This window comes from Beta vulgaris, chromosome 4, assembly GCF_026745355.1.
Source record: "Beta vulgaris subsp. vulgaris cultivar EL10 chromosome 4, EL10.2, whole genome shotgun sequence".
NCBI lineage: Eukaryota > Viridiplantae > Streptophyta > Magnoliopsida > Caryophyllales > Amaranthaceae > Beta > Beta vulgaris.
In genome coordinates this window covers 12,378,304-12,395,645 of record NC_079205.1, presented here as the reverse complement: position 1 = coordinate 12,395,645, position 17,342 = coordinate 12,378,304, and the positions used below count along the sequence as shown (strand labels likewise).

Below are 17,342 nucleotides of genomic sequence, written 5' to 3'. Positions count from 1 at the left end.
TTGAGGTAACTGTGATCGGTACTAACATTAAATATAACCTATCAACCAATAATAGTATTGGAAGCTATTAGCAATGGGGTTGCTTACCTAGTTAGAAACAAAATAATTAAGACAAGCCAAAGCATGCTTAAAACTTTGTGGTTTTGAGGATTTTCAATTATTTTATTCATATGGCCATGGTTAATAAATACAATTAGAACTTATTATGCATGAATGTTTTTCTATTCAAAAGTTACTTAAATCATGATAAATAGTTTTATTTATTGCATTTCTTTTCTATTGCAGTAATCATGTCTAGCAATAACTTAAACAATTTAACCTCCGCTCAATCCTTGAGAAGGATGAGCTGACTGGAACAAACTTCTTAGATTAGCAAAGGAACTGAGAATTGTTCTAATGCAAGAGAAAAAGGAGTTTGTCATTGATAATCCTTGAACTCTCTAAGGTTCCTACTTCCTACACATGCAGAGAAAAATGAACATAAGAAGCACTTTAATGCTTCATTGATGTCACTTGTATAATGCTAGCCAGTGGACACAAGGAGCCCGAACCCGCAAAAGCAATTCTTAAACTCTGATGCTTATAACATAATTCAAGAGTTGAAGAATCTTTTCTAGGTTTAAGCAAGAGTTGAGAGGTTTGAAACCTCTAAGACTATCTTCAATTCTACTCTTGAAAAAGCCAAGCTAGTGCGTCCTCATGTCCTGAAAATGATTGGATTATTCGACAAAATGGAGAGACTGGGATTTCCTTTTAGAAAGGAAATTGCAACTGACATGATTCTTCACTTCCTTCTCGGTGGTTATGAGCAATTCGAGCTCAATTTTTACATGAATGAAATAGAGAAAAGCTTGACAGAGTTGCATGACATGCTCAAGACAATTGAACCTAATGTAAAAGGAAAACACAAGACTGAGATACTAGTTGTTTAGGACATAAGGGCATGCATCGTTCCAAGACCGAACCGAAACCGGTTGGACCCGTGGGACCCGTGGATCGGAATTTGAAAATTCTGTGGACCAGGACCGAACCTCAGAATTTGTAATTTTTTTAAAAAATTAATCTTATTTTTTTTAATTAGATTTAAACATATTTATAAGTTTGATACATATAGATTTAATAATTCTAAAATCAATAATCGTAATGGCAATTTAGGTTTTACCTTTCTAACTTTTAAACTTTTTTTAGCCCATAAAATAAACTTTTTTTTACTAAGACACAACCTCCTGTCCACCAGTCCGAACCGAAAAATTTCGGGTTTGATCGGACTGGACTGGAAATCCGGAATCATAAAATTTTATCGATATGTGACCGGACCGAATTGTTCCAGTCTGGTTCGCTCTGGATTCTGGTCACAGTCCAAAAACTGCATACCCCTACTTGTTGTGCAAAAGAGACAAGAAAAACGCAAATGGGTCAGTTACAAAGGTAAATGGAAGACCTAGATAGTGACATCTCAAGCAAAGACTCAACCTCTTGTCCAAAAGCAAAAGCTTGTGAACCTCGCTTTTGATTTCCAATGCTTCTACTGCATTGGCAAAGGACATCGGAAGAGAATGTCACATATATCTTGAAGACAAGAACAGTTGCGTTGCTTCATCTTAGGTATTTATACTATAGAATGTAATTTTCCAATTTCTACTTCATGGGTATTAGATACCAGTTGTGATTCTTGCATTTATTCTAACGTACAAGGGATAAAAAGAAGTAGGAGCTTAGCAAAATGAAAAGTGGACATGTGCGTAGAAAATGGTGTCTGTGTTACTGGATTCGTCGGCACTTATAGTTTGGTTTTGCCTAATGGACTTGTTTTGGATTTGTAAAATTGTTATTTCGTATTATCAGTCACTAAGAAAATTTAGAAATGGTGCCTGGATGGCTGCATTAGTCGTAGGAAATGTTGTATTTATATGGAATAAATGTTTTTCTGGAAATGCGGATTCAGAAAATGATCTGGTTATGAAGGAGCTGAGTTGCAAGACTTTGGTTACGAAGGAGCTCAAAAAAGAGATCATAGCATTCCAAAAAGACCTCATTGTGGGATGAAGACTGTTACCTTAGTAACGTAGTGTGCTAGACTTAGACAAAGTGACAAACCAATCTATAAAATTAATAATAAAATGGCTAAACCAAATGATTTTAATCTATTTTCCGTTGACATCGTCGATTAGGCCACATTAACATTAAACGCATATAGAAACTCGAAAAGGAAGGTATTCTGGAATTTTTGACTTAGAGCCAATTGATAATTGTGAATCATGTATAATTGAAAAAATGACAAAATCATCATTCTCGGGAATGAATTAAAGAGCTAGTTACTTATTGAGTCTCATTCACACAGATGTTTGTGGACTAATGAGTTCAATAGCACGGGGAGGTTTTAGCTACTTCTTAACTTTCCCTGATGACTTCAGTAGATATGGCTATGTTTACTTGATGATGAGGCAAAAGATTCAAGGCACAAGTGTGAATCTTTTGATAAATTCAAAAATTTCAGAATGAAATATAAAATCAATTAGGCAAGACAATAAAATCACTATGATCGGATCGCGGTGGAAAATATTTGACCCGAGAATTTTGATGACTATCTGAAAGAGACAAAGAGTGCGTCATTCTTTCACAACTGACACTACTGGTAGATCTCAATGGAATGATGTATGTGAGAGAAGAAATGGAACCTTATTGGATATGGTTCCGTCAATGATGGGTCAAGCTGATTTAACTATAACCTTTTGGGGACAAGATGAGCAATAAATAACACATGAAATAACTGACTCCGTGAAAACTTTTGTTTCAAAGAAGAAGTTCAAGAAAATGCTACAAAAGTCTTAGAGACTACTGCTGAAGTTGTTCACGCCCCTCATTGGTCACAAAGGTACTTAAGTATCCTTATGACCGAGAACCATGAAATCATGCTTTTAAAAAGTAATGAACCTACAAGCTACAAACAAGCAATGAAGGGTCCAGACTCCGCAAAATGGCTTAAAGCCATGAAATTCGAGATACAATCAATGGGTTAAAATCAAGTTACTTGGTTGATTTACGCAATGACGGGATGCAAATGGGTCTTCAAGATGACAACAACTAGTAAACCTCAATAATGTCCACTAGACGCTAACTCCCAAGGTCATTGAAGAGAAACATCCTCCTCGGATTCTACTGAACAACTAATAATGAAGTCAAGTCCTTTGTTGACTTCTGACCCTGCTGCGAGGGTACCCTGAATTTAGTCATTAGACTGAAACTCGAAATAAGTGGAGGTCAAAAACTACACCAAATTAAATTGAAGAATCTCCCACAAGATGCATTTTTTAGGTGTGATGACACCTAAAGCCATCACAAGAAATTGGGGCGACTTAGATTGATGAAGTTCGCCCCACTTATGGATATGAAGATCCAACCTTACAATCCCAAACCTAGGAGAACGATGCACATATCTAAATAGAGAACCTCCTATCATCTTGACCAACACTCGAATTCCTAAAACAGCATAGCCAACTCCAGGACCATTGGCTCTATTCACCAGGTTTATAAATCTTTCTTTATCATAGGAAATCAAGAACCTTGCACTACCCACCGATAATTACTAAGGATCATCCAAGCACAACCATACACAAATAGGCAAGGGATATTGGATCTCAAAGAAACATACATTAAACAAACAGAAAAACCATCTTTAGATTCATAATACCACACTGCCTTAAACTAGAAAACTCAAATATGAATTGAAGAGGAAGAAACGGAGACACGACACCATCCCGGAGGGGGGGGGACACGACGCCACCACGGGGAAGGGAGGTGAGACACGACACCATCAAGGGGAGGGGGAAGGGAGACATGACAACTATAGAGGAAAGGGAGAAGAGACACGACACCACCAAAGGAGGGGGGAAGACTCGACTAGCGAATTAACACGACGCCGGGGACGCGGGAGGAAATGACACTGACGAAACCACGACGCTAAAGAAAAACGAACATGGCATTGGAGCGGGGGTCGACCAACAGGGAAGGGGAACGGGGAATGACGAACAGGGGAGGGGATGAACTCGATACAGGGGGATGAAATTAACCTAAGAATGAAAAAGAGGATCCATTGCAGGCTAGCCGACGATCCAGCGGGGTCGGGTGGCTTTTAGGGTTTTCTAGGGTTTGGGTTTTTGGGGAAGATGGGTACTTTTGAGAGAAATAAGATGGATTATGCCTGCCAGAAGGTTAATAATAGTTTAGACCACCAATGCCAACCAAGAAGTGACTAGCCTCAACCGAAAAGTCGAGAAAGGCGATTCGTTAGTACCCACAGGGCATCGAAGAGTAGAGTGAAGAAAAAGACTAGTTAGAATTGAAATCTAACGAAGAAAAAAAAGAAATAAAAAACAAAGAGTGGTCAAAATTTAAATCTGACAAAAGAGACGAGAGAAAAGACAAGGGAGAAGCTAGGAAGTTGAACATGGATCTCCATCGTCCTTGTATTTCTTCCATTATGAAATAAGTCAAAAATACTTCTAAAAAAAATCTCTAATATTTATTTATTTTAAAATGAAAGAAGTATAATTTAAGTCATTAACTTGACCGAGACATTCTCAGCCAAGCTTATATGATTTATTAGTGTAGGAACTAAAACCGCTAACAATATAAATTTAACTTATCTGGAAAACCGTGGCGTGATGAATTGAGTTTATTCCCTAAGGCCCAAGGCCCAAGGCCCGGACAGGGCGGGCGCGTGTGGTGACTCCACTCACCACATGCCCACTAAAAGTCCTTTTGTCACACAACTCAAAGGGTATAGAAAGTGTAATGTATATAAACCCCTTACACTACCTATTATTCTATCAATGTGGGACTCTTCACATTCTCTTTTGAAGCAACTCTAGAGTTTCCTTTACAAGCATTTATTATAAACTCCAACAATTAGTGATATTGTGGTGTTATGATTCATTTTATTGAAACAAAAACTTTGCCCTTAACATGGAGGTTCAAGCTCTAGCAAATTAAGTGTCAAAGCTTCTCCTTACATCCCTAGACTTGATAGTAAAAATAGAATACGCTCCCTAGTAGGAAAATAGACTGAAGGCATTCAACATTTGGCTATAAATTAGTAAGATCTCTTGTCATATCCTCCAGCTTTCTTCCTCAAATCCTCGACATGTTTGTCAACTTTTTCATGACTATCTTTACCTATGTCTCCACCTTCATCATAGTTGCCTAACACAGTGTCTTTAACCTTTTGGGTAGTCTCCTTAACAGTTCCAAATGTCTGTTCCATCCCTTCCGCTAGTCTTGCGCCCACATCGAAGGCAGTTTCAACAGCACCCTTTGTTCCTTTCTTCGCTTTATCTGCAACATAATGCGACGCTTGTTCGGTCATACTCTCATCTTCTTTGTTGTTCTTGTGGTAAGATTTATCGTCGTCCTCAGTCATTATAGGCTTTGTTACATTAGGCTCGGGTCTTGCAAATGGTATGTCTACTTTGTTGCTATGAATGTTCTGGTGTCATATATACATATATAAACTCGCATTAGCTTTTGATCAAAAGTAATGAAAGATACACATATACTACGTTCTAGTAAAATTTAGATCCGGCAAACTAATTAAAGGATCATTTAATTTGGAAAAAACTGAAATTCGAGAGATATGATCACCCATTATGCTCCTGCACTCCTTCCACTCAATGCAGTTAAGTCAAGACATGTCATTTGTTTTTTCATGATTTCCATATATAATCTCCATTATATGGCTTTAATCACTAGATCATTAATATCGTTAATTACAGATAATGAGTGAATGTTTTCTTTGTCAAAAACCACCTTATAAAACATGAAATTTATGAGAAATCACCTTGTATAATTTTTTTGAGGAAGCAAACCTTAAACAAAATAGGTTTTGCGAGAAGTGAACAAACCTTATGCGAATTCCGATTATTGAACCAAAATTCCGGCATTCACCATAAGCAACACACTAGACCTTTTAAATCCAACAAAATCCATGACATGGTTAATGCCGGAACCTTAATCCATCACATGGTAAATGCCGGAACCGTAATCCATCACATGGTAAACACCGGAACCTCAGTTTAATAATCGAAATCTGAAATAAGGGTTCTTGAAAAAAATTGTTTTAAAGTTTGTTTTTACAAAAAATTTATATGAGACGGTTTCTGGCAAATTTCATGTTTTATAAGGTGATTTTGGAAAATAAAATCCTAAAATTTGATATAATAATCCTTGATTACTCGCTAGATAATTAATATGGTTAATTACCTAAATAAGGGAGATATTATAAAAAATTGATATCATAATCGACACAACACCAACAAAGTACCACAAAATATTTTTCATTTATCTACATATATCACTATTATACAAAGGAATATATAAAGAAAGGGGAGTTATAATGTCTTCAAATGAAGAGACTGTTTTACCCTTTCCCATACATACTCATAAAAATATTCACAAAAAATAAACATAAAATCAAAGTGTCCACTTTTTTCACAATTTATGAAGTAGTGTACATAATTCGAAAAATTAACTAAAAAATTATAATATTAAAAATTATAAATAAATTCAATAAAATTTCTATTTTATTTATAGAATTTAACTTTGAAGAGTAAAAAAAATAAAAATAGTGAGAAACTTAAGTGAAGACTAAACCAATCAAATTTTGTAACTAAAAATAATTATACTTCGTATTTAAATTTTGACTCTTACTTATGTCGAAAGAAATAAATATCTATCTTGAAAAAAATCCAAACACACATGCGTGCCGAAAATACTAATATACATATATATATATATATATATATATATATATATATATATAAAGTTACTAATAACATGACTTGTTAATGATTAGTACAAATAGTAGACGAATAGATCTTTAGCATCATAAGCAACCAAAAAAAACAAAAAAATATTAGAAGTTAGCTCAAGTGAGTAGAACACTCTCCCTTGGTTCCTGAGATCATGAGTTTCATCCTTACCTTCAGCATTATGTTGGAGTATTTTTTTAACATGTTATATATGTCTTACCAGCTAATATATTGGTGTTTCCTACAAACTAGTAGTCTTATAGGGGTTAGTCCTTGGGCTGATTTAATTTTTCTAATAATAAAAAAAAAGCAACAAGAAAAAGTAATTTCCGAAATTACTTGCCTGGTCATTGCGATTAATAGACGAGAAACGGGTAGCCCTAAGCATGTTACTGGTGTTATTTTGAAAGCCAGCCTTGGATGCATGGAGGATACTTCTTGCAGAGGAACTATTCCAAAACTTCATCATGTATCGTTAAATCGATAAAGTTATCAACTTTTCCTACACTAGGAGTAAAGTCATGATTTTTCTACATTTAAGTGCTGAAAAATTTGGAGACACAAAGAAGGAAGTGGCATGCATGTCAGTATGTCACAAGCTTGTAGCATGACACGTAAATGCTGTTAGACGTGTCTTAAAATTGTGGGTTTTGATGTCTTGTGGCACATCAACAATTTCAGTGAGGCTTCTACTCTAGAATTTAATTATAATTTCTTTTAGAAATAAGACAGAACAAAAATTTCAACAATTTCAGTGAGGCTTCTACTCTAGAATTTAATTATAATTCTTTTTAGAAATAAGACAGAACAAAAATTTCAACGCAAACCTAATGACAATTAATAAGGCTAATGAAGTTCTATTAAAAGAATAAGGCAAATGAAGTTAATGAATGCTGCCCGGGATGCTCGTATGGCGGAAGCAGCCGCAGCTCGTTATGGTGTAATGGTAGCTCGAAGATTTGGGTTCACAAATGTGTGTTTGGAAGGGGATGCGTTATCCATCATCTCTATTCTTTGTAGCAAACACATGGGTTTTGCTCCTATCTATTCTCTATTCTCGGACTACTCATTCTTAGTGAAGCTTTTAATGCTTTTTCGTGTTGTCAGGTTAGGAGAGCGGGAAACACCGTTACACATCTAATGACTAGGTGGAATGTGAATGTTAATGTTGATGCTGAGGTAGTTTGTACAAACTCCTTTCTCCAAAGTATCACAACTTTGGCGTAAATGAATTTGATTATAAAACGGTTTCTCGCGTTTCCTCTTTAAAAAAAATTCAGGAAAGAGATCTCTTAAAAAAATCATAAAAGAGAAAAGATAATTCACCGTGAGTTTAGGTAAGATGGTTATCTTGTTAAATATGGGCCTGGGTCACGTCCATTATAAGGAGAGAAAATCCCCTTTATAAGATTAAGCAGGTTTCACCTTGAAATCGTATGGCAATAAGGGTAGTAGCCTCTTTGTATTATCAAGTGAAGTCACCTCTCTTCATTTATCCATGTGGGATACTAATCTAATATGGGTCTGAGCCGGCCCATTATAAGGAGAGAGAATCCACTTTACAAGACTAAGGAGCGAGTTTCCTCCTTAAAATGAATTGGTAATAAGGGGAGTAGTCCCTTTACATTATCAAGTGATGCCCACCTTCTTTGTTTATCCATTTGAGATACTAAGCTGATGGTCGAGGGCTCAAAAATGTGTTATACTCTTACATAGTACTTCTTCCGTTTTCATTTTAATTCTACCATTTTACTCTTGAAATGATTTATAAATTTTATTTTTATTATCATTTTATATTATTTACATATAAGAAAAATTATAATCATGTGAGATTTTTTGAATTCCATTCAAACAACTTTTTATAATTTTGCTTATACCTTTTTCAAGGGACTTTTTGCTTATACCTAATTATACATGTGATTAATAAAGTTGTGCGGTGTCAAACGTACAAAGAGCAAATACTAGAAAAAAAAGAGGAGAGAGTAATTCATGAGAGCCAATAATGTTGTAAAAATCATACCAGGGTGTAACACCCCAGAACTTTGGTTCTAAAACTTTATAAAATATTCACTTTTCATTAAAATATCTGACCAAACCTTTAGGGTGTTACCGCCGCATCTATTGTTCAAAATAAATGCAAGGCTAATTATTAGAAATAAAAATTTTACTCACAAACCAAAGTATCAAAATAAACCAAACTAAGTTGTCTACTTTATACCAAAACAAAACTAAACAATCTCAAATGACAGTACTGTAGTGTTTATTAAACTATGTGAACTTAAAAACTATAAATTCACTCATTCCTGCAACGTAGTCCCTTTCACCAACCTGCACAATATAAATAGGAAAAGAGCAAAGAAAAACAAAAATACAAAAATTAGTGAAAGCTAAGTAATTACAACTCCATCCCGTAAAATAATAATAATAATAGTTATATTTTAAAAATAATTTTTATAGCATAATACAGACAAATATAACGTAATATAGACAAGTATAACATAATACAGACAAGTATATAATATGATTAACCATTTCAATTATCCAAGTTTATATGAGTCATACACAACAATTTTATTTATTAGAAGGGAATTGAACGTCAGTAGGCCGGGACTAATCCCAGTAACCACCTACTTCAACATGGGTCGTACCCAGATAATAAGAGTAATGGCCAATATCGTTTTGCAGAACGTCCCTAGTGTGCACACCCTTACTAATCTAATGGGTATCCGCAATGCGCACCAATAGTATTAGGAGGAAGACAATAAAGAGTTGTAACTAATAAAATCAAATACTGTTCATCACCTATGGAGGATCCAAGTCCACAGGATAATTCCCTCAATAATATTTCCACTTTACGTGATTAATCGATTTTAAAAGTTGTGACACACCAAACATCACATTAACATTAACAGGAACATCTTCAGTTCAATAAATATTTTTCACAACTTAACCACTTTATAGAATTATAATAATCAACGTCCATAATTCATAATAACCAATGCGTCCATCATTAGAACCTCATAAAGTCACAATACCAACTTATAGAACCGTTTGAAGCCTCAATAACTCACTAGTTGTACCCGTTAAGTTATATTGCCAACATTAATATAATTTTGAACATGGTGATTACATATGTACATTATATTCCAAAAGTAATAACAAAACACCTGTAGATACATATGTATTTTACGTAGGAATAATAGGTACTATAAATATAATAATAATAATTCTAGTCATAACAAGTAATAATACTATTTATGCCACATAATATACATCTAATATAAACATAGAATCACATAACCACATGTATTACACATAGCACATACAATTTCTAACGGGATTCTAGTTGTTGATGGACATTGTGAATTACCTCGAACGCGTCCCAAATATAGCAATATCAACTAAAAGTCGCCTTCTACGAAATATCCATCTACAACAAATAATATTACCTTTTTTTTTTTTTTTTGAGGGGAAAAGCCAAACTTATATTAATTCAAAACCAAATTGTCAACAAGAACATAAGGAGCCACCTCCACCGGATAATGGTTCTCCCAAACTTGTTCGACACCGAAAGGAAATAGTTTGGCTAAATGATGAGCTACGAAATTCCCATCTCTCTTTACATGAGACCAAGAGAGAGAGCTAAAGGAACTACATAAAGAAAAGATATCATGAAGAACAAGATCTAAATCAGAGAGAAAAAGAGCACTTTTTGAGAGCCGGTTGATAACAACTTGACAATCCGATTCCACTATAATCTCTTGGAGCCCATAGCGTTTACCCAACTTCAAACCCAAAGCTATTGCTTTGGCCTCCGCAACTTCAGGGGCCCAGAACGCTTTGATGCGTCTTGTGGCAGCAAACAGAACCTGCCCAGTCGAACCACGAGCTACCACACCTAAGCCAATCCATCCCTCGACAGAAAGGGAGGCATCAACATTAAGTTTAACTATACCATGAGGGGGAGGACACCACGTCTTTGACAGGGTTGAAGCTGACCTGGAAGGCAGGGTGTGGTAAATACGCGACGCATATTTATCATGATCTTCGGTCAATCTTTTAACTCGGTTCACTAACACTTGCAGTGGAGTAGTGTGATTATCAAACACCTTCCTATTTCTTTCGCCCCATATTACCCACGCAAGGAACATACCAGTCTTCCTCACCTTTGGGTCAACTTGCTGCCACGACACCAATAAATCACACATGGGCACATCCATAGCATTAGTGCACATAACTTCACAGCCAATTCATCCCATAAATCCTTGACTCTTTGGCACCCAAAAATAGCGTGAGCCATAGTTTCAGCTTCACCGCAACCCACGGGCAGTCAGCTTCTTCAATAAAATGTCGATATTTCAGAAGATCACGAACCGGAGCGAGTTGGAGCATAATCGCCATAGGAAATGGCGCACCTTTGGGCTGGTCTCCGAACCCCAAATATTCACCCAAGCTTGATGAAAATTGTCTAGATTTCCTCCCTTCCCGAGCATATACGCGGTCTTCACTGAATAGTCACCATTTTTCGTGAGGGCCCATGTAAGTTCATCTTGGAGCACAGTAGAGCTTAGGGGGATAGCTAAAATGCCTCGCACATCATGTTCATTAAAAGAAGATTCTATTAACGGAACATTCCATTCCATCGTGTCAACATCTACTAGGTCACTGACTTGGTGAAGCCCTGCTATGCGCCACTAGTAATGAACCTGCCATTATCTCCCGCAATCCAAGGCGCCTCCCATATATCAATCAAAGAGCCACTGCCAACCCTCCATAAACACCCTTCTTTTATAAGAGCTTTAGAGCTCCAAATGCTTTTCCAAGAGAAACTACATGAGTGACCTAAGGGAGCATCAAAAAAATCACAGTTGGGAAAATATTTAGCTTTCATGACACGCCCGAAAAGAGAGTGAGGGGAACGAGTTAAACGCCACGCTTGCCTCCCTAGAAGCGCATCATTAAAAACATTTAGATCTTTAAATCCCATTCCACCAAAGCACTTTAGAGTGCACATTGTATCCCAATTTTTCCAATGAACTTTCCTATGAGAAACCGAACTCCCCCACCAAAATCGCCCCATAGCTGAATGGATCTTCTGAATTATCGAAACTGGGATTTTATAAACCCCCATAAGATAAGTGGGAATCGCTTGAATAACCGACTTAAGAAGAACTTCTTTACCGGCTCTCGATAAAAATTTTTCCTTCCATCCTTGGAGTTTCTTCCAAATTCTATCCAGGAGAGAATTGAAGATAACAGTCTTCGATCTTCCTACAATAGAGGGGATACCAAGATATTTCTCGTGCTTGTCCACCTGATGCATGTTCAAAATACCCATAAGAGCTGCTTTTTGATCAACACTAACACCCTTGCTGAAAGAGACTTCCGACTTTTCATAATTAATTTTCTGTCCGGATGCTACTTCATACTTGTTGAGAATATCAACTATCACTTCGCATTCCTGTCGGGTGGCTCGAGTAAAGAGAAGGCTGTCATCAGCAAACAACAAATGAGATATCTCTGGGCCACTGCGGCTAGCCTTCACACCATGGATTAACTTCTCCTGCTTCTTACTCTGTATCATTTTAGAAAATGCATCAGCAATCAAAATGAATAAATAAGGAGATAGAGGGTCCCCCTGGCGAAGGCCGCGATCTGGAATCAAGGATCCATAGACACCACCGTTGATGATGAAAGAATAGGAGACAGAAGAGACACAATCCATAACCAGATTAACCCAGCGCCCATCAAAACCCATAGTTAACAGAAGCTTCCTCAAAAAGCCCCATTCAACTCTATCGTAAGCTTTGCTCATATCAAGCTTATAGCAATAGTACCTCTTTGGCTCTTGAGACGATGCTTCATAGAGTGGAAAATTTCCATAGCTATTAGAGCATTATCAGTAATCAACCGACCTGGGACAAATGCACTCTGATTTTCAGTAACAATATCAGGTAGGAACTCCTTCAACCTGAGTACAATAGCTTTAGAGACAAGCTTATAGAGAACATTACAGAGAGCAATAGGGCGATATTCAGATGCTAAGATAGGCTCTTTCACCTTGGGAATCAAGGCAATATTAGTGTTGTTAATACTAGCAGGAGAGGAATAGCCATGTAAAATGTTACTCACAAAGCTAGTCACATCATCACCAACAATATGCCAAAACCTTTGATAAAAAATAGCATGCATACCATCTGGCCCAGGAGCTTTGCAAGGGTGCATTTGATTAAGAGCTGCAAAAATTTCATCCTTAGAGAAAGGACGAAGAAGTGACTGATTACAGACATCAGAAACAATAGGAGTAACATATTGCAGAACTTCTTGAATGCTTACATCAGAAGGGTGAGAAGAGGTGAAAATTTTACTGAAATAGTGGGCAAAAACATTTTCAATGTCATCAATATTGTCACGCCAAACTCCCTGGTCATCACAAAGACCGTTAACATAATTTCGTTTCCTCCGTTGGGAAGCTTTGTGATGAAAATACGCTGTATTTTTGTCACCATCACGAACTTCCGAAACTCTAGATCGTAAGTGCCAGTAGGCCTCATATTTCTCATTCAGGTCATCCAACGTTTTTTCAAGCATAGTACACCGCGCACAAGTGTCATCAGTTATGGGACAATTTTGAGCCTCCTTCAGAGCTTTCTCAACTTTTTTTATCTTATCCCCTAGCTTGTTAAAGGTTTGTGCACTCCACATTTTTAATTCCCCCGCTAGAGCTGCCAGCCGTGTGGCTAAATTATCTCCCACAGAATTGGCCCACGATGTACGGACAGTGGCTTCACAAGTATCATCTAGCAACCAGCTTGTTTCGAAACGGAACCCCTTCTTTTTTCTCCCAACACTTTCATACTTCTTAACCCGAGTCATGATGGCACAGTGATCAGATTTGTAGCGAATAAGATGTTGAACATACATGTCAGGAAAAATAGAGAGCCATGAAGTGGAGCAAAGAAAGCGGTCAAGACGCTCTCTAATACGAGTTGAGGCAGTAAGTCCACGTTCCCATGTATACCATGAGCCCGAGTAACCGAGGTCACGAAGGGAGCAGTCATCAACAACACTACGGAACCCAGTGATTTCATGTCGAGTTCGATCCACACCACCCTCTTTTTCATCATAGCTAAGTATCTCATTAAAATCACCTCCAAAAATGATGGGGAGAGGTGATTCTTCACACAAGTGGCGAATAAGAGTCCAAGTTTTATGCTTCTCCTCTTCCTTAGGCCAACCATACACACCTACAAATCTCCAAGACTTGTCACCATTTTCAATGTCACCACTAATGTGGTTTCGGGAGTAAGACGTCAAAGAAAATTTTAGATTCTCCTTCCAATACAAGCAGAGCCCCCCCGAGTTACCCCTACTTGCAACACCAAATGCGTTTTCGAACCCCAAACGACTTTTGAGCTTCTCCACTTCACCTTTATTAATCATAGTTTCACATAAAAAGAGTAAATCCGGACCATGGCTAGAGCTCCAACGTTGGAGTTGACGAACTGACCGAGGGTTAGCCATCCCTCGACAGTTCCAGCACATAATACTCATAATGAGTGGCGGGGTTGGTCGTCACCAACCTCCGCCGAAAAAAGGGAACCACAATCTTGAGGTGAGCTCAGCTTTGTACGCTTCGTTGCACCCTCAGGTACTCCAGTTTCCACATTGTAAAATTCTTCTTGGGCACGTTTGTGGGAGACATCACAATGGTCCATATCCATACCTTGTGCTTGGCCTTTATCCTCCATACTCCCTCTAGCAAGCCTTTTCCAAGTACGAGATTTTTTATCAACAGTTTCCTAAAGTTAGTCACTTGATATAATATTCCGAAAAATAATTTAACCAAAATTTACAAGCTTAATATTAACCAAAATCCGAAAACAGAAAAGAAGAATTGATAATAATAAAATCTCTACTAAAACACGTGACATGTCACCATGAAAAGGAAAATTTGTATATGGTTAATGGTTTTGCTGTGTGACAGAACACACTGGCACCTACTTCCATTCTACCACTATACTAATACACCTTTTCCTTTCTTTTTTTTTTGTATTAAAAACTTTTAAAGCTTGACAAGATGTTTTTTTTTAAGAACTGCTGCACGCAGCAACAAGAAGTAGGAGGAAGAAAGGTCAAAGGAAAGAAGAAAGGAAAGAAGAAAGAGAAATAAGAAAGAAGAAGAAGAAGACCGACGCCGGACTCCGGCCAAGTCGTCGGGTTTTAAAAGTTTTTTTTTTTTCCTGTTGAAACCTTCGAAACACAACAATGGTGTTTTTAGAACTGAAGTTTAAAACTTACCAAAAAGATGAAGAAAGTGTATTACGTGAGAATTTTTGGGTGTTTAGGGTATATATATGTGTGTAAATCTAGGGTTTTCACTAAAAGATAAGTAATTAAAAAAATTTCAGAATTTTCTTTTCTCTCTATCTTTCTTTTTTGAACGAAAAAAAAATCTGATTTAAAAAAAATATTCTGATTTTGAAATTTTTTTTTAGAGATAAAAATTTGATTTCATAAATAATAAAAAAACAGTTACATAAAAAATCTGATTTATTATGATTTTTTTTATTTTTCAGAATTTTATATTTATAAAATCTTATTATAACAAAATAAATTTTATAATAATAGTTAAAAAAATTTGGGATATTACACAGGGTCAGTTCCAGGCCAAATTGACACCATAATTCACAAGCAAAAGTACCGCCAGATACAAGGAATAGCATTATCATTTTTGTTTTGGAGCGTTAAGTTTCGTTTTGCATTTTTTTTTGAATTTATTATAAGATTTTTTGTCCATAACTGCCTTTATTTGGGACTTTTTTGTGAAAAACTGCCATATGAATTTTTTTGCACACAACTGCCACTAAAAGGACTTCCGGTTGTTGACTGCTGCCAAAAAAGGTTTTCAGGCGTTGACTTGTGATTTCTGGCAACTTAAAATCATGTGCTTGTCACGTGTTTCATTTTTTACATTTTATAGACCCAAGACTCAAGTTCTTCACTCTTTCTCTCTCTTCTCTCACTCTATCTCTTTTCTGTCCTATAATTTGGGTAGTAGAATTGAAGCCTCCCAACAGCGAATTCTCCTCTGATTCCTCTTATAATCTTTCGATCTTAGATGCCTATACCTTGTTTACTCATCCATTTTGGTGGGGTTTTATATTTTGTAGTTGTTTTGCATCATTCCATCTATTTTGGTGGTTAATTCTAAAGAATTGGTCTTTGATGGATGTTTTTTTTTTAAAAATTTTTTGGTGCAGAAAATGTCTACTGGGAGTGAAATTGGTGGAGCAATTGAACCACAAACTGGAATGTGCTACTGTGGGATCAAAGTTGGTGAATTTGTATCTTGGACCGAGAAGAACCCTGGAAGGAGGTTCAATAGGTGCAAATTATATTCTAGAAGAAGGGGGGATGGTTTGGGATGCAGGTATTGGAGATGGATTTATGAAGGAATTATTGATTGGCAAAGGAATGTGGCCAATCAACTCATTGCTGAGAATAAGGCGTTGAAGACAGAGCTTAGGGCATTGAAGGGCAAATTGGAAGAAGGGGATATTAGAGCAAAATCAACATCCCGGGTTGAGGAATTAACTGATGAGCTCAAAATCAAGCTGAAGAGGGGGAAATTAGAGCATGGTGTAGGTCGTTTTAGTGTCAAATTTTATAGTCTTGTAGTTGTTGTAGTTGCTATTGTTTTTGCCAAGTTTCTTGGTTAGTATTAATGTTGTAGGGTTCACGTCAATGTAACCTTAGTTGTAGGGTTTATGTCACACTAGTAGAAAAAGCATGATTTGCGTCCCCGTATTTGCGTCGCATATACACGGACATGACGCAAAACACATATTTGCGTCGCATGACAGACAGTGTATGACGCAAAACAACAAAAACAATACCCAGACACGCCTAATATGCGTCGCATGGTACGTATGTGCGACGCATATTAGGGTTTTGCGTCGCATGTTAGGAGTGTGCGACGCACAATTCTGCGTCCAGGGAAGCTGAGCGAGACTAATCTGCGTCGGACTAGCGCGTGGGTACGACGCAAAATGTCTTTGGCCCACTATCTCAATATTATTTCCCAACGGCCTTTTTTTTTCGAGCCCTAACTTTGAATCAACTGCTGCTCTACTCTCTCTCTCTCTCTCCTGCGACACCCTCGTTCATACTCTCGTCCTCACTATCGCCGGCGGCCGGCGCTTCTCCCAACGGCATTATCTTGTCGGCAAAAAAAACTCTCTCTCTTCTCTCACTCTCGGTGCTTCTCCGCAGTCGTCCTTACTCTCGCCGGTGCTGCACAACCACCCACAGTCGCTTCTTGGTTTCTTTCCCCAACCTACAACAGGTTTTTTCTTCTTCCTTTACCCTATTAGACAATGTCCTTACTCTCGCTGGTGCTGCACCTGTTTGTAGAATGTGCGAATTTTAGTCTTGCTCAATTTTTTTTTTAATTTCAGTTGCATGTCGTGTTTTTTTGCCACGGACTGACTTGCCGCCGTCGGTCCCGCCGCCGGCAATAAGCGCGCTCATCAG

At 37.2% G+C, this 17,342-nt stretch overlaps 2 protein-coding genes across 2 annotated transcripts; both read right to left on the bottom strand.

Moving 5' to 3' along the window:
• Positions 1 to 4,908: 4,908 nt before the first annotated feature.
• On the bottom strand, positions 4,909 to 7,331 carry LOC125496880 (uncharacterized). Its single transcript, XM_048642797.2, has 2 exons — positions 7,150 to 7,331; positions 4,909 to 5,485 (listed from the first exon to the last, which is right to left on the bottom strand). Exons 1-2 carry the CDS (start codon positions 7,273 to 7,275, stop codon positions 5,093 to 5,095), a joined length of 519 nt encoding a protein of 172 aa, XP_048498754.1. The 5' UTR covers positions 7,276 to 7,331; the 3' UTR covers positions 4,909 to 5,092.
• A 2,963-nt stretch (positions 7,332 to 10,294) lies between these two features.
• On the bottom strand, positions 10,295 to 11,026 carry LOC130591058 (uncharacterized). Its single transcript, XM_057393956.1, has one exon. The coding sequence runs from the start codon at positions 11,024 to 11,026 to the stop codon at positions 10,295 to 10,297; it is 732 nt and encodes a 243-aa protein (XP_057249939.1).
• Positions 11,027 to 17,342: the final 6,316 nt, after the last annotated feature.